We start from the raw sequence: 21,502 nt of genomic DNA on the forward strand, positions 1-21,502 counted from the left end.
CTTCTGGTTGGTATTGCCTTAGCCCCTCGCTTCCTACTGTAAAGCCGTCTTGCTTTCCTTTCGTCCGTCTGCCAGATGGGGTTTGTGACGGTGCCACAGATCATCTACGACCGTTCCTTGTCCGCGGTGTCTTCGCACGTCTTCCGCAACGGCACCAACGTCGGCTACGTCGGGGCCTTCGTCAACATCTTCACTGGAGCGGTTGGTGCCTTTCTTCTCGGCCAATCAGGTCCAGTGGACCATTTTTGTAAAGCTCCGCATTCATTTTCGAGCTGCTTCCAAATCCGCGTAGAAACTGATCTCCAGAAAATAGCATCTTATTTTCCGGTCCGTACCTCTGTAAAGGTCACACTCCCCTATAGACTGCTGTTTTCAGAAAAAGATTGGCATCATATACTCCAAACTATAGTCTGAACTCAGTGTATTTATTTATTTAAAATACCCTTACAATGTTAGCTAATGCATTCTTGATATGCTGATGATCTTCGATGCTTGCTGTCGGTGCAGGAAGGCGATTCCATTCTTCAGATGTGCGTGGTAAAAATGATTAAAGCATTAGTTCTGGAGAACGGAACTCCGACCTTATGAGCATGATCTAATCAAGGTGAAATGTATTGAGGAGAAAAAAATAGGTTTGTCACGAAGGTGTGGGTGGTGATATAGTTTGGGAAACAGAGAGAGACAAAACTTTTTGCGGCGAGATGCTAGATATGGTAGATCAAGACTAAATTTCATGGTGCTTATGCTGGCTGTTCTATTATAATTAGAGAGCATAAAACAAACAGAATTATTCTGAATCATTTCCAGTAAGTAAATTATGGTTTTTTTTTGGCCAGGATCCCAAACTGATGTGGCATATTCAAGCTTGGGGCAAATTCGTGTTTTGTACAGTTTTGAGAGAGGAAGATGCATGTGAAAAGTTATGTCGCAAATATCCCAACATTCTGTTAGTGTTATTAATTACATATGCAGTATAATGTTCCAAGTGAGATTGGTGGAAATATAAACACATAATGAAGTATGGCATCTAAGCACTGGTTTTTAAGATAGTAAAGTGGGAGTTCTTGAGTTATTCTGGAAACTTGCAAAAATTTACATTTGTTAATGTTTAGTTGCTTACACCAAGTCTCGCACCATACAGAGATAGTGTCAAGGTCAGATTGGAGAGTTGTTAAGTCATTGTTACAAGTTATTTTCCGAAAAACTATGCAGTCATCGGCAAACACATGAATAGGACAGGAGACAGAAGAAGGTAGGTCGTTATAATATAGATAAGGAAAAAGTGAAAGCCGTTTACAACTTCCTGTAACACCCAATTAGAGCGCAGCTCTTGAGGGGGAGGAGGAGGTGAAGGTATGGAGAGGAGGCTACGCCCTTATGTCGGTGTTGCTATGCCCCTCCTCCTCTCCTGCTCGCCTCCCGTTTAGGGGAAAATTTTCTGCAAATTTGGCGGGGAATTTTGTCCGCTAAATTTAGCGGGGAAACTTTCCCGCTGAATTTAGCGGGGAAATCTTTCCACTAAATTTAGCAGGAAAGTTTTTCTGTTAAGTTTTTCCGCTAAATATAGCAGGAAAATTTTTTCGCTAAATTTAGCGGGGATTTTTTTTTTCCGCTAAATTTAGCGGGGAATTTTTTCCCGTAAATTTAGCAAGGAAATTTTTCCGCTAAATTTAGCAGGGAATTTTTTCCCCTATATTTAGTGGGAACTTTTTTCCGCTAAACTTAGCGGGGAATTTTTTCCCCCTAAATTTAGCGGGGAAATTTTTCCCTTAAATTTAGTGGGGAATTTTTTCCACTAAATTCAGCGGGTAAGTTTTTCCGCTAAATTTTACAGGGAGTTTTTTCCGCTAAATTTGGCGGGGAAATTTTTCCGCTAAATTTAGCGGGGAAATTTTTCCGCTAAATTTAGCGCGGAATTGTTTTGCTAAATTTAGCGGGGAAAATTTTCCGCTAAATTTAGCGGGGAAATTTACCCGTGATGCACCGCGCGGTTACACCGACGGCGACGCCGCTCAAGCCGGAAACGGGCGCCTAAGAGCTGAGCTCTAAAAGTAGAGGACCAAGCACCGAGCATTCCACCCGGCCTTGCCCCCTGCCTTTGGAGCTCTCAACCGACGCAGCAGAGAGACTGAGCACGTTACGTTATCTGGTTTCCGTGTTAGACACCACACCTCTCTGCGCCGCAGGGCCTGTTTGCGGACAGCGTGATGTACTACGGCCACTACACCAACGAGACGCTGGTCACCCCCGGCGGGACGACCTCTTACGACATGCCACTCGCCTATCTCTTCACCATGGCCGTATGCCTGCTCTGCTGTCTCGTCTTCCTCACCTCCAGGTGATTGTCTCGCACGCTCGTATGATTGAACTCGTGATGTGTCGGGAAGGAAGCTGCTCTGCCGGGCTCACTACTTCTTGTCACCTCGAGAAAAAAAGCAAGTTTCGTGCATGCTTTGTATGATAGGCACTGTAAAGAACAAGCAGGAGGTCTCTGTTGGGAACTCCCCTCCTGTTCGGTTCCCGGCCCGACAAGGGAGGTCAGTGGGCGTGTGACACAGTTTTTTTCTCGTTTGTTTGTCCTCCCTCGCAGCCTGACCAGGTCGTACAAGCACAACTACATCGAGCTCTCGATGGGAGTCAAGGACGTCTTTTCGGCCAAGGTTTTCTCGGCCTGGGACTTCAGCATCGAGTCGCGCCACGCGGCCACCCTCAAGTCGCGCAGCATCTACAACGAACTCAAGGTAGCACCTCCCTGCCTCTGTCGGGAGCTGTTGCACGGAACTGGTTCCAAGGCCAAGCACAACTAGGCCTGAGGTCGTATGCAACTAGTCTGGGCATTGGGCGCAACCGCCGGGTTTATGCCGACGGAGTTGTAGAGGTTGGCCGTTGGAGCGTCATGTTTTCAGCCGAAAGGAGGCCGTGCTTTAAGACAGCCCTATCTTTAAGACAGTTCTGTTAGGACGCTTAAGGCTGGTTCACACGCTCGTAACTGCTTACGACTGAGCGCCTTAAAACCTCTCGAAATATCTTACAATAGAGTGGCGCAATCTATCGTGTAGCAGTGGAATAGTATCTTTCTTTTGACAATGTTATAAATGACCTTCACAGGTGGTACATACATTAGATCTTGCAAGTACCGCAAAACCGTCGTTTTAAAGAAATGCAGTTCCAGAGTCACCGCACAGGCCGTGCCAGTGTGTTTTCTCATCGTAAGAGATGACAAAAACTCGGTCCTAAGTTGAGCTGCCCTTTGGATGGCTGAAAGTGGACGTGGAGTCACGTTGTCTCATTTGGAAGGAGCTGCTGTCGATGGAGCAGCGGGCGGAGGAGCGGCGTCCGCTGGGAATTCGTGTGGCGAGGCTGCTTGCACGCGTGGTCATCAACATGCTCATCCTGGCCATCATGGCCGCCTCGGGCTGGCTGGTCTACTACCTCCTCGACAAGAACTCCCTGAAGGTACCGTCTCCCCCATCCGCAAGTCCCCACTCTGGCACGAGGCGTGTCGTCGCCTCGGTTCCGAGTGCCGAGCGGACGCCCTCTCTGCAGAACGACATCCCCGTGCTGAGCGAGATGACGGTGGCCCTGGTGGTGGGCGCCCTCTGCTTCGTGCTGCCCACGGTGTTCCTGGTGCTCTCCGAGTGGGAGTGCATCGACTCCGTCCAGGGACGCCTCTACCTCAACCTCGCCAGGTGCCTCAAGTGTCTCCTCCTCTTTGACGGTAGCTTCGTTCGATTTGCCCCGCACCTCCTGCACCGACGCAGAAAAGTGTAGGGCGGTGTACTTCCGGTGGTATCTCAACACTGGTACCAGAATACACTGCCCTACACTTTTCTGCACCGGCGAAGGAGGTGCCGATAAATCGAACGAAGCTGGTATCGGGACGCCAGAGGGAGGGATACCGAAGATGATCTCCAGTGGGACGCCGGAGCATTGTCCCCTCCTCTGACGTTCTTGTGGTGTCGGATGGGAGGAATGCTGAAGACGGTCTTCGGAGGGACGCCGAAGTGCTGCCCCCTCGTTGACGGCTTCGGCACGTCGGAGATGCGTCGAAGCGGGTTTCGGTGTTTAGCTTTAGGGTTTAAACAGGTAGGACGGGTCTTAACGCCGTTTGAGCTGTAGTCCCATTAGTGGACGCCGTCTGCTTCTGTCATTAATTAGGTCGTGGGAGTAATTAGCGGTCGGCGCAGTACCTCTAGCCTCATTGCTTCTTTGGTGCACCTTAGCGGAGCCTCTTGTGGCGCGATTGTTTCCGCAGTGTCGTTTGAGAGGATGGCGCGCCGCTGTCATTAACCATCTTTGGCTTTCTGGTGGTATTGTTGCAGGGTGACCCTGTTCAAGGTCATCTTGCTGGGCGTCCTCATGTACTTCTGGCTGAGCGCTCCTCGTGTAAGTGGCCCGCAGCAGTTCTCTGTGCCGACGTTGATAACAAGGAAACTGACGCTCACCCTATAGTCCACTTCCCTTTCTTTAGAACCATTGGGTGGGTTCCAAAAATCTTTTTCTCCTTTTTTAATAATTATTTTATTCATTCTTTTAACTGGCATCGCCCAATATAAATATTTGTCACCATTATCTAATAAATCCTCATTTACAGAAATCTGTTAGCATTTTAGTTTTAAATTGTTCCGCTGATTGTCAATTGAGAAATTCTAATTGATGCAGGCAGCGAAAAGGTATGTTGAACGAAATAACGAATTACATGCAGGTGAGCTGGTGAACTTTCAGAGTCTTAAAAACCTGACATTTTGGAACCAAAATAAAAAGGGGGGGGGGGGGGGGACGACACATGGTCCCTTTTTTTGTTCCTCGTTCTCAAGCTTTCAAGGTGCTGAAAGGTTGCCCTATGATGAAAGCAATGAGAAGAAACATGCATCCAGGTTTGTGACAGAAATCGGTTTTTTGGGGGTAGATTGAGCTCCAATAAAAGAAGTGTAGGAAACAAAAAGTTGCAAGAAAAGCCCCTATATTTATGCCAAAAAATTTAACTCTTTCGTGTCTTTTTTTTTTATCTGACTGTCTCTCACTCCCTGCCGGGTTTTCTTTTGCGTGTTGATTCAGGCACATTTCCTCCTAGTAACTCAGTAATGGTGCCTTTCCTTTGCATGCATGTTCCGTCAGCACTATGAGAGTCAGAAATGAGTAGAATTCATGTGCTGTCACATCTTTCTACTGGTCTCTACCGGATCGGTCCGCCGACGTAAATGCAGCAAGCACTTGGCGCCGGAAAAGGTCCGTCTGCTCAACAATTGCGGGCACAACATCTTGCGTAAACAGAGATGAGCAACTTCATTGTTATCGTTTCCATCAAAGTTGGAATGAATCGGAAGTTTATAAATTGTTTCGTCCATCAAAGAGCGGGCGCGTGTGCCGCTAGGATTCACCACGACTGCGTTGCCGAGACGAATCGACGTAGCGGATGAAGAAACAGGCGCTCCACTTGTGGCCTAAGAATTAACCTAGGAGTGCTATGTGTTTAGGTGACTTCTCCATTATAATTTTTTACACGGGTTGCCTTAAGAGTGGCAGAGAGTGAGCTTAAAACGCAGAACGAGTTTGTTTTATCAGTAGCGGGGGGTGGGGTGTCAACGAGTTGCCTCGGCAAAAGTGAAAGGGCCAGTTGAAGCCTCAATTCTCAGCTTAAGAATAACAACTTACCAGAAGACTGGTTGTTTTTGAAAAAGGACAATTTTTAGGCTTTCTGTCGGCTGCAAGACTGTCTGACGTGAGGCAGACAGATGTGGAGGCATCCTAGCAGACACTTGAAGCATGTTTCGGTGTCGCACGTCTCAACCTTCCTTGCAGCCAGCGGGCAGGCCTTCTAGTCGACATATTTGGGAATGACCAAACTCTTAAACAAGCGGATTTTGAGATCGTGTTTTTAGGGCACAAACTCAATCTATGCACCCTAGGAAAGCTAAAATTACAATCACGCGTAGCCTTTCTCGTCTATCAAAACACGACCAAACTTTGCAGCACGCCCCTTTTCTGAGACATCTCGGGGAACGGGCGTGTGGCGGGGTTTGGTTGCAGCTTTATTTATTTATTTATTTATTCTTATTTTTAGTGACCCACCAACAGCTTAACGCCTCCTTAGTGGCGCACTTATCAATGAGTCAATTAGTAGTAAAATGTTAAACAGGATAAAAGCGAAACGTTAGGAAAAAACAATAGCCTCAACACACTTTCGCAATTTACGCTCTTCATCAAAAATATCAAGACTAGCATTCCTACAAATTTGTTCTAAATGGTTACAAGTCAGTTGTAGAGAAAAAAGCCGCACATGGTTGTAATTTGGGGTTTTCTACGATGCTTCGGGTAAATAGATTGAGTTGGCACTATAGAAAGATACCGTATTTATTTGAATATAAGGCGAGGTTTTTTTTCAAAAATCCGTAACCTCAAAGTGATACCCCGCCTTATATTTGAAGCTCAGTATAGCAACATGATGATTTTTTTTCTTTTTCTTGGGTCCTTCAACTGCCCCCTCACCTTATAATCGTGACCGCCTTATATTCGAATAAATATGGTAATCTTAAAATTCGCTTGAGTACCCCTTTAAGTCTTCATTCTTTGCAGGGGAAGGTGTCAAACTTGAAATCAGCTCCCGTGGTTAAAGTGCCCAGTTGCTTTCACCACTTTTTTGTCACGCGGTATTTTTATTTCCTCCGCAATTGTAAGTGACCACAAAAAAATAAACTTCATTTCTGCCTCTTTAAGGGGGGACACTACCCAGAAAAAACAATTTCTGCAAAAAAAAGTTGATTTTGAAAAATGTCATATTTACATCCACCAACATCTAGAGAGTATTCCCAGAAAGTTTCATTAGTTTACACTGCATAGTTAATTTTTTATAAATTATTTTTGGTCCACCGATGCTAAAGAAAAGGTAGAGGTTGGAGCACTTTGAACACATTTTTCTTCATTCCACTTTTTGGCATAAATTTCACTTTAGGAAAACTATCGTTTTGTTATTACGCAACTTGGATTCATTTTTATGAGTTTCTCTGGTGTGAAATTTTAAGGGTAAGATAACTATGAGCTTGTATTTTTTATTTTTGTCATTTTTCATGCTCAAGAAGTAAAAGTTTGGACAAAGGATGGAAATCTAAACAACTGTATTTGTGTTTATGTGGCTTTTTTGTCATGAAAGATGGTGTAACATAGAAATATAGCTCCATAGTTATCTGCTCTGAACTGTCCTAATGCAATGTAACACATGAAAACGACAAATTTATAAGTAATTTCAAAACGATAGTTTTCCTAAGCAGACACGCCCACTTTCGTCTTTGAACGTTTGCAATTTTTTTTGTACTTCACCCAGGTTAACAAAAATTGGCAGAAATGTTCTCAACATCAACAGAAATAAGCCCTGTAAATATAATTTAAATCAGACAAGTGGCTCAAAAATTTACTTTTTTGGGTAGTGTCCCCCCTTAAATGCCCTTTTTAGAAAAACATTTTGTATTTTCATAGTACGAGCTTAGTCTACTCACCCTGAGCAAATCTTAGAGAAAAATATGATTGTACACGGCCTTTTTCCCCCACTCAAAATGTGACCAAACGTCGCAACGTGCCTTTTTTCCCAGCTTGTTGGACAGCCACGTGACTTGCGGTAATTTTCTCCTCTATATTTCTGCTTCCTCCCCAGTTTCGGTTTCGAGCAGTTGCATTTTATGACTTAAATCGAAATATATTTGGCGCTTTAGCAAAATATTGATTGGGTAGTCTTCTAACACCATAATGAATCGCATGGCAAAAAAAAATAAAAAATATTTGGGGGTCGTTAGTGCCCTTTTAAAGCTGCTTAAATGCTTCTCCTCCCCGTCGGCACGTGCAGGGCGAGGGCTACTGCTGGGAGAGCCGGCTCGGTCAAGAGGTGTACCGTCTGCTTCTGGTGGACACGGCCTTTGTGCTGCTGCTCACCACGGGGGTGGGCGAGGTGGTGCGCAGCGCCGTCTACAAGCACCTCACCACCCGGGTGGGGCCCCCCGAGATGGACATCGCGCACAACACCCTCGACCTCATCTACACGCAGACCCTCGTCTGGTGAGCGGCCCCGTCGAAGCGCTTCGCTAACGTCTTGCCGTCACGCCGCGGCTCGGTAGGACGTTCGCGGGTTTTTTGCTGCAAAGTAACGTGCCGCGACCACCTCCGCTGCCGCGTTAGCGCCAGGATTGCGGCAAGCAGTAGCACGACATCTTTTATGACATCGTCGGGCGATGGGAAATAAATCAAGGGACCGCATTTGAGGAGGTGGTAATCGCGGCAGTTAGAAGCTTGCTCGAGGCACCGAAGTAGTACATTCCTGTATTTCTCGGTGCGCATTAACGGACCATACATTGCAGAACGTGCAAACAAATGCGCCAGAATAGCGAGTCGAGAAAGTATATGGCTGGTCTGGTTCGAAAACATCATTATACTGGCAATGGGATTGCTGCACCAAATTACACCAAAGTGCTTACCCTGTTACATTCCGCCAAAATTTGATGAATTTGCACCAGCATTGTGCCAAGTCATAATTGCACTTTATTAATACCGAAGATATAGTAGTTGAGGCCCCACCATACGGCCAGATCGTTGCGATGAACTTGTCCAAATTTTCGTAGCTTTCGATTATCGCTTTTAATAATGTACTACTCGATTTCATCTCTATATCAAACACTGACGGTACTTGGAAGTCGCGCAATATTTTTCATGTTTATGGCCTGTTTGGGTAGGTTAGATTGCTTCGTTGAGTGCACTGGTGCACTGCAGTGAAGCGAGAGCCGCGGATTAGGCACCGCAATTTTACGGATCTTGCTTCGCCACAGCGCAGCCGCGTGCTACAGGCGAAACGTTCCTCCAAGCTCACTGTACAAATTACACAAGGACACTTAAGCTTCGCCTTTAAAGGCCGTCGTACAACATCGGTTTTGTGCAAGGTAGACTATCCTCTTAATGCTCCCCCTCTCCAGGCCGCAAGGGGAGTCAAGTTGGCAAGGCAAAAAGGTGGAGATGATGAAGGAAAGGAGGAGGCAGACAAAAGTGGAAAGTGGAAAGTGTACGTCAGTCTTTAAGAATGGAATGCGATAGCTAAATATATATCCCCGCTCATTCTCAAGCCGTGCAAGCCTAGTCAGTAGTGTGTCTGGCTCGCAACCGAAGGGTCTTGGGTTCGAATCCCGCTTCTGCCTACATTTTTTTTTTTTTTTTAAGGCTAATGAATTACTTTGTAAAGTGAAATCATTTGAGATATGCGGCAACTTTTAATTCGCATTAGATGTCACGTTTTAATCACTTTCATTCCAAGCGTGACGTCGCGTTTCACATGAGGGTTGTGGGTTGTTTGAAATTCTTGTGCAAGGTCATGTGGCTGTGACGTCATGACCCTATCAACCTATTAGGACTTTCTCGTCTGCCGTTCACATTGACGCCGACACCTGCTTTTCTGCGACACGAGCTGTTTAAAGCTGTCGCTTTAATATGTGAAATGCACAGCGCCACCTAGTGGGGTGCCGAAGAACATGCTCCTTGTCACCAGTTGGCATCGGCGCTGGCAAAGGCCAGGGCACGAAAGCGTAGTTCTGAAGAATCCTTCGCTCGCACAAGCACTTGCGCAGAGAAAGCGCTTTCAAAAATAAGGTGCCCGCGCCCGTGCCTTTACCGGCACCTTTAAGGCTTCAGTGGGACATCAGTTTGGGTGTTTAATAATACTCCGTTCTAACATCATTCTTTCTTTCTTTCTTTATTGATACTGTCAATCTCTTGCGAGATCGTAACAGGAGTGGTACATTGAAATACTTTCAAGCAGGATGAACTTGCTGCGACAACAGAAAACAAAAATCAAAATATGTGGTAGCATTTACAACGTCAGGTGGTAGGCTGTTCCAATCGATGATTGTACGAGGAAAGAAGGAGAACTTAAATGTATCGTTTTTATATTTATATGGCTTTATTGTTTTGCTATGTGTATATCTGGTAGACCTTGGGCAAAAAAAAGTTATATATTTATCTTTCTCTATTCCAAGCTCGTCATTGGCAATAAGGTAAAAAAATTTCAGGCGGTTTATTCTCCTTCTTTCCTGTAAAGTTTCCAGGCCTGCGTCATTACAGAGTTTTGATGGAGATACATACGAGGAGTACATGTTATACACAAAGCGCACTGCTAATCTTTGAATTCGCTCAAGTTCTGAAATACAGGATGAGGTATGTGGATCCCAAATGACGCTAGCATATTCCAGCACTGGCCGAACAAGAGTTTTATACAGTAGTAGTTTTGTATCACAGGAGGCCTGCCTCATATACCTTCGCAAGAAACCAAGCTTACGCATTGCTTTACTAGCGGCTTGATTGATATGAGCATTCCATTTAAGATCAGACGTTATTGTCAACCCCAGATATTTATATGAACTTACTCTCTGAAGGTTACGGTTCCCAATCGAATAATTAAAAATAATAGGCTCCTTTTTTCGAGTAATTGACATACATACAGTCTTTGATAAATTTAGTGACATTTTCCAGTCATCACACCATCTAGACAATTTTTCTAACGAGGAGTTTAGTACTTCACAGTCTGCAGAACTTTTGATTTCTCTAAAAATAACGCAATCATCCGCAAACAGTCGGATCTTTACTGGAATTCCAGAAACAATATCATTCACGAATATTAAAAACAACAAAGGCCCCAGGACCGATCCCTGTGGGACGCCTGTGGAATATCATCTTTTTCTACCTTTGGTTCCATACCTAAAGTAATCATTCATGGCAGTTCGCACTGTCCTTTATCAGTCAACTTATTGCTGCCGTGCCTAGAGCTTCTACACGGATCTAAACGGCTAGTTAGTTTGGTGCTTGAAGGAATCAAACCTGCTGTGCAACCGATTCTAACGAAAGTTTGCACAAAAGGTCTTTTAATTGATAGGCCAATATGTGTAAATATATAATATTAGTAATGGTTGGAATGAAAATTAAGTATATGCCTATGCTCCAAAAGTTGCTTCTTCCGCTACAAATTGGACTTTTAGGGGCTCTAAAATGTGCTCCAAAATGACTCGGACCAGTCAAATCACTGCTGTATCCAAATGCTGAGACAAAAAAAGTAAAGTTGCAGACATCACAACACAAAACCTTTAACTGGACTGTTGTGCCGTCTTGTCCCTCATTTTATTTTCCTCGTTTAGATTACGACATATGCCGGAATATACGTAGCCTCAATATTGAATGCAGGATGTATGCAAACTTCTAGATTCCAACTTTTGATGCCCGAATCAAAGGTTAAAAGCAATTTCTTGGAAGATTTGAATGAAAGACTTTTATCACTAACATATGTGGCCTGGATGCTCAACACAACTTTTGTGTGTGACCCTCACTGTTGTTTGATTGCACGGTAATGGAAATAAGATTTCCAAATGGAGACACTGTCGCACGTGACAGAAGACTACTGCCATCTGTGAGCCACCGTGCAAAGTAGCTAGCAAAACTTGGAGTACACATGTGCCCACAATGGGTACTCTAAGTCTTGATTCGGGTAGTACAGTGGGCCCCGATTCTTTTGGAGTGGATGCCGACTCGTGCATCCCGGTTTGAGCGAAGAATAAAACCCCCGGCGTCTGCCTTGCTCCCCGCCCCAGGGTGGGTCTGTTCTACTGCCCGCTGCTGCCGCTGGTGGGTTCGCTGAAGCTGCTGCTGACGTTCTACGTGAAGCGGCTGAGCGTCATGTGCACCCAGCCGTCCATGCGCCCCTGGAGGGCCGTCCACGCGCAGACTGTTTTTCTGGCCCTCACCTTCGTCAGCTTCGTGCTCTCCACGGGCGCCCTCGGTTACGCCGTCATCAGGTACCCCGGGCTGCTCTCTGGCGTCAGGAGAAACAGTTTTTTATCATCTCTTATGGCCCGTTCACACTCTTGCGACCGAGTAAGACCGAGAGAGACCAGACCGGTTTTTAAGCCTCTTGCGACTTCTTAGGACCAGCTCCGCTGCAGTGCATCTGGTCCTAAGATGTCGCAAGAAGCTTAAAAACCGGTCTGGTTTCTCTCGGTCGTACTCGGTCGCATATATGTGAACGACGCTTTATTATTCGTACAGTGTCGGTTCCCACCATAGGCTCCATCTTTGCAACTTAAAAGAACTAAGGTGTAATCATAAGCACCGATTCAAACTCCCGAAATATCATATTGATGCATATAGGTATTTGTTTTTCCCTAGAACTACACGCAGCTGGAATAAGCTTCCCGAGAAAATGGTGTCGATAAACTGTCGACAGGAATTTGGAAATGTCATTTCAGGTTTATGTAATCTAGGCCAATAAATATGTTGTTTTTCTTGTTCTTGTCTCAGGAAGCGATAACTGGTACTGACTGTTTGGATATATTTCTTGTACTTTTGAAGTGTAGAGTGTTTAATTTATAGTTTTTCTTTTATTGTTTTTATAGACTTACTGTAAGCCTCACGAGCAATATTGTTTTGGATTTTTTTTTTTTCGCTTTCTCCCATATATTTTGTGTGAACTTGAAACCTATGAATGTCTGCCCCCTTCCTGTTACAGGCCCTGTTAGGGATGAGCAGTATCGATAAATGAATAGAAATAAATTGAGGTCGGCACGTGCCAATGCGTCGCTGTAGCATGCCGGTACCTTGCTGCGGGGCATGGGTTCTCAAACTGGGTTCCTTGGAAACCGGGGCTGGTCTGCTGGTGAATATCTGCAAGAGGTATCTTGAGGTCACATGACCGGCTCCATGGTGACAGGAAACTAAGGATACCTAGTTTTCCTGGCAAAGGGCCGCCATAAGCTTGTGCTCGTTTAGATTATTCGAGTATGATTTTGCTCTCGGTACGAGGGTGAGCGGGCTTGAAGGGTAATACGAGGGTGAGCGGGCTTGAAGGGTAAGTGAAATGAATTGCATTCGTGTACTTTGGGAGCAGCTTGTAAAGTTATTTCCGTGGAAGATCGTGTTAGGCGAGAAACAAAGAAAATCATGGGCTAAAGGCTTACGTCTGTTGAGTGAAATTGGCTGGAATGCTAGGTACTTTCTCCCCAGAGAGGCAGTAACGGGGCCTCAAAATCCTTTTTGCAGCTCTTTTAAAACAAAATAAAGTAGACACTTCAATTCCGCAGTAAATTTCAGTTCAGAAGCGTCTTAATTGTGGTATCAGAATACTTTTACCTTTGAACAAAACATGCCTTCGTATGAAATTTACAGCAAAACGTGGAGCTGAGAAAAATGCATTAAAGCACTGAACTCCTTTACTTTGTTACTGCCTCACAATGTGTTGAAAATATTTTATATCAACATGACTATTTGGCATATGGTTATCAAATTTGGTGTAAGGGTGTATATTTACTGAATAAAAGGTTAAAAACCTTTTTTAATCTTTTATTCGGTAAGGGACCAACTAGCCCAAACCCAGGTTTTAGTGTATAATTAATTTTTAAAACCGAAAACCTCAAAATCGAAAAATAAATAAAAACAAAAAGCATAAACATAGGGACGAACGGAACAGCACCTCTTTCGTGCTGTACGACGTACGGAAGAGGTGCTGTTCTGTCCACCCCTACGTTTATTCTTTCTGTTTTTAATTAACTTCACCAACGTGCTCACTTCAAACTATACAAAATATTTTTTTTTCAAAAAAATTTGAAATTTAGGTTGATGCCCTCCCTTAAAAAAATGTTGTACTTAACATTTTTCAGAAATATTAGTCTCACAGCAACTAAATAAATGTGCACTTTCTGGGTGTAGTACTTACAATATACGTTGTTTGTGACTTATAGATCAAGAAAAAAATATTTTCTTTGTTTTTGAAGATTAAGGTTTTCCCTTGAGCTCTAATTAGTAGGCCCGAGCGACCCACAGCTGGGTCTGTCAGGCATTCGTCTCTGCAGTTTTGGACCATTGACCCTCCCGTCCCGCATGCAGGATCAAGCCTTCGGCGGTGTGCGGGCCCTTCAAGCAGTTTGAGACGACGTACGGCGCAGTGCTGCAGCTGCTCAACATCGAGCTCTGGGCTACCAGGCGCGCCATGAACTTCATCTTCTCGCCCTTCATCGCCTTCCTCGCCATCGTGGTGCTCAGGTGGGACGCCGCGGAAAGCCTCTTTACGACGACTCGCGGCCACCGGTGCGACGGAGGCGCGTACGACAAATGGACAGCATGCCGCGAGTCTATACAGCCCTCTGGACACATGCTTGATTGCTCATCAGATCATTGATATTACCACTGTCCCTAGATAAGTAACTTACTGTCCTGGAAACATTTCCATCCTATTGCCACTCTCATGGCCGAGAGGTGATGCGTCTTCATACTTCTAGAAGATGAGCGTTCACTCTTACCCAAAATTTTTGACACTCGAACATTCTAGACCGAATGTTCGAGATACAGAGTGTAATAGATAAGAGGCTAAAATGACCTTGCCAACTCAGTCTTGCCCTAGCTTGACGCTTGAATATTTTGTGCCAAACGTTTGTGTGTGTGTTGGCAATGGAGAAAAAGGAAAGGGGCAATAGTGGGGTTTAGATTATTGGTCCTTCTGTCACTGCCTCCCGAATGTTTGAGATCCCAAGTGTAGTAGATACGGAGCCCGGCGTAGCCTTGCCAACCTCTTTCGTACTCTCGTGCTAGGCCTGAGACGCTGAAACATTGTCGAGGTAGGAAGCTCGCGCTGGCAGTGGGACAACTGAACCTCCTCCCCGTTGTCCTTACCTTGTCTGTGACTATGGTAAACTTTGCTACCCTGAGCAGCACTGATGCGAATAAGTATCTATAAAAAATAAGAAGTTTTAAAAACTGTAGATCATTTTCTTAAAGGAGGCGGCCTTCATGTGGCGAGTTGATTTTTCATAAATAATGCGACCCGTAGGTCTCCAATACAGATGGCGTTTCCTGTCCATTTTTTCGACGGGTTTGCAGGGTTTTGCGAAAGACTAGACGAGTCCCGCTACTTTCTGCATGGTGGCCTCTCGGACTTACAGAACCCATCTGTTAGATTCTCCGGGCGATCCGATTGGTTGACTCCTGACAACGGGGACGCCTCTGGCACTTCAATTTGTCCCTAGGGAAAGCGTTCTGTGAAAAGATTCTAGGCCAGGTAACCTAAGGACCCAACGTGAATGTTTGGCAGAGATCTGTCCGGTTGAGGGGAGGCTAAATATAAAGGGGAGACGTGCACTCGAGCCAACCGAGTCTGAGCAATTGGGGACCCAATGTTTCGATTGATTTCGAGAACACCCACATCATCGTCGTCGAAACTTAGCACCGACGAAGGCTTAATCGTGGCACATTCAGACTAAGCCAGGAAACATCAGTAGGTCCCTCGGTGCTTTATCATCCGCCTAATTCAACACGCTTCGCGCTATCACTAACCCGTAGACAAATCCACCACCTTGAAAGGCGAAAACATTAAAATTCTGCTCCTCAACGGCCGTTGCCAATGTCGTCCCCTAAAGAAGAGGCCGAGTAGGCCCTGAAACGTTAGGTTCCTAATAGACCATTCCAGAAAAACGCCTCCGATTGCCTTTTCGACGCACTACGGCAATCTGACGGACGGCGTGTCGAGGACTACCCACGAATAGAAGGTTTGTGTTTGTGAGCATTTTGCATTCTCATAAGGCAGGACGACGTTTCTGTTTCCTTTGTGTTCCGAACATGCAGTGGACAGGGAGCCACTTCCAGGAACTACAAAGCGTACCGGACGGCCCGAGCCGTGCCGCGCAATGTGGGATTGATGGGTGGCCTTGCGGGATTTTTCCGAAGGATCTACTAGGGCTCGGTCGGACATCCCCTCTCTTTAATGAATATAAGGATCACGACACGACCTCCCGTTTGAGCCCCGCCCCCACATGACCGACCGAGCACTCTCGTTGCAGCCTGATGGTGTACTACGTCCGAGCCTTGGCGTCGGCCCACGGCGAGATGGTGGCGCTGCTGCAGGAACAGCTGGTCCTGGTGAGTGGCCGCCGCGTCGTGGCCGGCTTTGTTTTGACGTTTTGCGCTCCCGATTCGTGGATGCGGAAGTTCGCGCAACTGTTTCGCGGCAGCTGTAAATGTTCCGAGTTCGGTTGCGGGCAAAGGAAAGAGGTTGCTTCACGTTCCTGCGACTGCTTACGATCGTGTGCCTCAAAACCACTTAATATCTCTTACGACGAGGAACCACACTGGTGCCATCTGTAGGGTAGCCGTAGAACATTTGGCGTTTCAGTATATTTCCTTTTTCTTTTTCCTCATCGTTCTCTCTTTCTTGGCTCGAAAATCTTTTGACAATGTTATAAACTACCATTTCTCGTAAATAGTATACATTAGATTTCATAAATACCTGCAAAAGCTTCGCTCTAGTGAAATGCAGTTCTGGGGTCATTTTAAATGGCACCAGCGTACCAGTGTGTTTTCTCGTCGTAAGAAATCATGAGAACTTGGTCCTAACTAAATGCAAGCGTGCGAATGGACCTAAAGTGACGAGTGCGAATGCTGTCGGCCTGACTGTTTCGCGCCACTCTGTTGTGGTAAGCTGTATTGTGAAGAGGCTGAGCTGTTCTTTAAAGCTACTTACTGAAGTGGCAGAACCGAACGTAGTCGTAACTGCTTGTGGACTACGAAGTTATTTGTTGGAGCAAATGAATCGTCCCTAACATGCGCTTTTCAAAATCAAGTCAAGCGACATTGGCAGTCGCCGTTTCGTGCAACATTGACAGGGCCGCCGGCTTTTGCCAGCAAGGATGGAAAAACGGTGGAGAAAAGGACTACAGTCGCAAAGAGGAAATTAAAAGATTGATGGAAATTAATCTGAGAGAATTGAACGAAGTAAAACTAACAAGCGCAGCTGGGGACGGACGGGACGGTGGAAAATTGGGACTCCCTCCTTCATGGCTCCGGGCCGAAGTCACCACCCTGTCGCTCAGTGGGTCCAGTGCTGGGGTAACGCCGACAAGGTTTGACCGAAGGAAAATTGGCAGCTTCGTCGCCGGGGGGAAGACGTGGGAAGTGGTTTTAGTTTTATTTTGCTCGATCCCCCAATGGTTGTCCCTACGATATCCCACACTGCCTGGTGATGTCACAAAAAGGCTGAGAGGAAGAAAAATTTGTTTGGAAGGGTGAATGAAGGACACACACTTTTGGTTCCTTTTGGTTTCTAGGCTAGGTGGCGCAAGCTACCGCCCATCATAATGGGTATGGGCGTTAGCATCCATCCATCGTGCACGAAACATGCGTCATGATCCAAGTCCCTGCCAAACTCCGATGGTTTAATGAACTACGATGGTTTAAATGAAACCTTTCCCTCGAAAATAATTCCTCGGGTAATTTGTGTTTAATGTCTGTCTATTATTTGAGTCTTTCGATATGCATTTGTTTTGTACTGAAATCACAAGATCATCTCGCTAGAAAGATTTATGTGGGGCTGATCCTTTTGCAGAAGGCATTGCTCTTCCGAGCAAATTGGAACACTGAGTTTTCATCCTACCTATCACTTCGCTTGTCAGTTACGTCCTATTGCGAGCAAGTCAGAATGTGAAAGAAAGAAGCAGAAACTAGAAAAATAATGTCTTATTGCGAGGTTATCGAAACACACAAAAAGAAAAAAAGAAGAAAGGACACGCGTAAAAGTTTTAGTTATGTAAAAACAATCAAGCTGCTTTTGCTCTAGTATGGCGGGGGATACATCGATAAAAAGTTGTTAATTAATCTTCTGTACTTTAGATTTCAGGCAATTCATTCTCCCGCATTGTTATCTGTGATTGGACAGACAGATAAAACAATCTGCCATGTTTGAAAATGCATGTGGTGATAAAGAGTCACTATTTCTAGCTACAGTAATTCAAAACCAAAAAAATGTGTTTTTTAAATTATATTGATTTTTTTTTTTAATCATGTATTTTTTGCAGTTTGCTTGGAACCTTGGGACATGGTATCTGAAACTCCGGTGATTTGCTTTAGTTACAGATGGCTGTAATCATCTGGGGCATCTTCATTTCTTTGTTTCACTACTTTCCGTCTTCATACAATACAACCAAAATAGTTTGCCATGCAAAAATGAGTGTCCATGAGGCACCTGCCTCATTTTCTGGACTAAAGCCCCCGGAGCTGCACGCATTTAAAAGTGAAAATGTTTAAGTTTTAGAGCTCGCGTCGTATCCTTGATTTTCGTTTGTGCGCAGGAGGGCAAGGATAAGGTGTTCCTGCTGCAGCTGTTCGAGAAGGCCATGGAGCAGCGATCGGCCGACCGGAAGTTTGGCTCCCGTAAGTACTCGCCCCACAATATTGTCGTTGCGACGCCCGACCAAATTTCGAAGCTTCGTGTAGTAGACGATGGAGTGTAGTCACTGCAGGGCATGTCATTCGTACGTCTGCAGCACGCACTCCGTACCTTCCGCCGTGTTTTGGCTGCTCGAGGTCCTCTAGACATCGAAGCGTCGTTGAATGTAGCAAGGTCACGCTGGAGTCTGGGCAACCGAAGCTCATCCTTCGCCTTGTCAATAACCGTAATAAAGCCGTCGGATCGTGGCACTCTACAACTCCGGGGCCTCAACTCACTATCATCTAGTAGCAGGGACATTGAGCTCGTACCAAATCGAGTATGATGTTCTTAAGGCCACAGAGGGCATGCCGTCATAGTCCTCTCGCGGAAGCATTTTTCACAACAGTGAGTGCTTTGCGAAGAACCGCCGATTTGAGTCCAAAACATACTCAACTTTCACATTTTCATCGCTGGTTAATGTTTAGTTTGTTTATTTTAACGTAAAAATATCCGCGGCATGCAAGAATATGCCACGCATATTTTGTGGTATATATATACACGTATGCCACAAATAGTGGGGCGCAATATTTTGATAATGCAAGCATTCAAATGCAGGCACACTTGTGAAACTTCCACACGGTAAAACCCGAGACTGGGAGAACCACTTGCGTGCCAGGCAACGATGCGTAATTTGGATCTTTGAAATGACGCTCTCTCAATGATCTACATTCTACGGCGAACCGACGAGGCATTTGGTGTTAATGTAGAGAGAGAGGGATTTTTTATTTCGGCACAAAAGGTACAATTGTGACGAGGGGGCTTTAAACAAATCTGCCAGTTGGCAGCTTGACGCGTTCCGACGCTGGGCTAATGTTACGGAGCTAACATCGACACATTACTTTAATTAGCATTGCTACAACAGTGGCTGTAATGATGGCGTCACATTAATTGGTTTTATCACCCGTAGCACGATGTTGTCTTTACTATTGCTGCCAGTATATTTGTTTCGTCCGCATGAACACAATGTTGGTTTTATTTATGCTGCTAAAATGTTGGTTCTCTTTGTAATGTTGCCGCAACATTGTTTTTTTTTTAATGTGCACTACATTGTTTCCATCAACAGTGACGCCGCAAGTGTTCCATATTAAAATATTGCCACAAAGTTAGTTCCAGCAACATTGACATAACGTTGGTTCCGTCGTCATTGTCGCATCCTTAGTTTGCTTCCAGATTAGTTACATCAACATTACCACAACGTCGGTACCATGACTGTTGCCGCAACATTTCTTTGTTGCCCGAACAAATCAGTGCGATGTCGGACTGGTTTGTTGGGACAAAGTAGAAACGCGAGAGGTGCTCGCGTGCAGTGGAAGCTGAACGCTTGACGATGCGTAGTTTGCCTTTGAAGTAAAAACAAATCTAAGTTTTTTCTGGGGGGATACCCTGTAGATATATGCTAACGAAATGTTCTCGCGTGCTCGACAGTGCGTCCCCGCAACGGTTCGAGGGACCTGACCCCCGTGGGAACGCTGCGCAAGCGGACGGGGGGCGGAGGGGGCAGCGGGGGCAGCTCGGCCGAGGGGTCCCCCCAGCGGAGCCTGGGAAGCCTGCCACGGCCACAGCACCAGCAAGGCTTCCGCTACCTGGCCAACTGAGCGCCCCGTTTTTAGGGAAGTTTTAGGGAAGAGTTTGGAGAACAAGAACCGGCCAGAAGCAAGATTTTTAGGGAATGAGGACCGGACAAACACAGAGTTCTTGGCTAATTTCGAGAGATGACTCTCAGGGAACGAGAACCGGTGAAAGCAAGATTTTAGCAAATTTTAGGGAGAACTTGTTTAGAAAGCAAGTGTTGGGGATGTCGCAAACCTGCTGAGATTTGATTTCACTCACATTCAACTCTTTCTAACGTCTAATGCAAAGTTCCACTCAAGGTCGACTATTACATGATTCTTTTTAATTTATCCTTTTTTATTAATTAAATAAATTAATGAAAATGTTGACTATTAGTCTATCGCCACCTGGTGATAGAGTATTAGTTGCTTAAAAGTTTTTAAATTTTTTTTTCAAATTTAACATAGACTATTGCATAAATTAATTTTCATAAGATTCGAAATTTTGGTGTATTGGACAACACTGTTTTGAAGTCGAACTTTGTCGAGCCTTGTTAAATGTTGCAAGGTTCTCCAAACCAGTCAAATCTCAACGTTTGACAAAAGTTCATGGCATCTCAGGCAAAACGAGGGTTTTAGGGAATCTTTGGGGACAAATTTTTGAGGAATGAGAACCAGGCAGGACCAAGATTGGGGCCTGCAACTACTTCTGTGCCAAAGAGGAATTTCCGCCGAATCTGCCACCAAAAAGGAACAAAGATTCGAGAAGAAAGAAAAGAAGTGGAGACACAAACGTGAGGCTTATTATCCCCGCGCCTTTTTATGTTGGCTGGATTAAGCGCGGGATTCGTAGTCCAAGCGGCTTGGTAGTTTACAAAGCCAATTGGATAAACGAGACTTTGTTGTGCTCCGATATTCCGTGCCACTCCAAAACATTGTGCTATAGTTGCGTGCTATAGTTGCGTGCTATAGTTGCACGGGACAGTCGTCCAACATAAGCGATTTCCAAAGTTTTGCTACAGCGTTTCGTAGTGCTTGTTAAGTTAGCGTATATTGCGTGTGTGCCTTCAGGGGTATGTCTAGAACGACGCAATGGTAGCCATTCTGACCCAATGTAAAGGAAAATGTAAAAGTTCTGCGTGTAGGAAATTGTAGCAGTTCCGCGTACAGCCTTCGGTAAGGTGCACATTATGTTTTAGCCCTTCCTTTTTTTTCTTCCTTGCAAGCTTTGTGTCACATGCTCTGTCTGCTTCCAGATCACAACTGTTTTTACAGCACGTGCCTTTGGTGTGAGGTGGTGTAAATGGGGACTATTTATTTTGCTTACGCTCACAATGTTTTTATTTATTTATGGCAGACAGCGCACAGGTGTCGATTTTTGTGATATGCAAGTGCCTCGATGGACGGAAGCGTCGTATGCGTGAATAAAATGCTGTTGAACAAGATTGCTTGAAACCATTTGTTTTTGTTATTCTGTGGCACATTTGCGTGCCATTATACTCTGCTAAATAATACCGTGTGCGACCAAAATGAAAATACTGGACTTAGTCACCATCAGACGATTCGCCTCCTATTTGGCAACCGATCATTGGTGGCCCAGTTCGTACTAATAACTGCGTGAGATTTATGCTCACTAGTGCTTTTGAAGGGTGAATCTTGGAGCTGTACAATCTGTGACACAGTTTGT

The 21,502-nt window shown here is 45.2% G+C and overlaps 1 protein-coding gene across 3 annotated transcripts in view; it reads left to right on the forward strand.

Annotated features, from left to right (window-relative positions):
- Positions 1-21,260, forward strand: part of LOC8023141 (transmembrane channel-like protein 5) — an 85,804-nt gene extending 64,544 nt beyond the window's left edge. For all 3 annotated transcript variants that reach the window (XM_029988532.4, XM_040221550.3, XM_029988533.4), the window contains exons 7-18: positions 76-201; positions 2,187-2,338; positions 2,591-2,741; positions 3,298-3,456; positions 3,547-3,689; positions 4,323-4,386; positions 7,838-8,046; positions 11,610-11,813; positions 13,897-14,052; positions 15,843-15,921; positions 18,126-18,207; positions 19,691-21,260. In XM_029988532.4, coding sequence (XP_029844392.2) covers positions 76-201; positions 2,187-2,338; positions 2,591-2,741; positions 3,298-3,456; positions 3,547-3,689; positions 4,323-4,386; positions 7,838-8,046; positions 11,610-11,813; positions 13,897-14,052; positions 15,843-15,921; positions 18,126-18,207; positions 19,691-19,860 — 1,695 coding nt within the window. In that variant the 3' untranslated portion in view covers positions 19,861-21,260. The remainder of the gene's footprint in view (positions 1-75; positions 202-2,186; positions 2,339-2,590; positions 2,742-3,297; positions 3,457-3,546; positions 3,690-4,322; positions 4,387-7,837; positions 8,047-11,609; positions 11,814-13,896; positions 14,053-15,842; positions 15,922-18,125; positions 18,208-19,690) is intronic.
- The last annotated feature ends 242 nt before the right edge of the window (positions 21,261-21,502 follow it).

Source organism: Ixodes scapularis, unplaced genomic scaffold, assembly GCF_016920785.2.
Source record: "Ixodes scapularis isolate PalLabHiFi unplaced genomic scaffold, ASM1692078v2 PGA_scaffold6__148_contigs__length_123643588, whole genome shotgun sequence".
NCBI lineage: Eukaryota > Metazoa > Arthropoda > Arachnida > Ixodida > Ixodidae > Ixodes > Ixodes scapularis.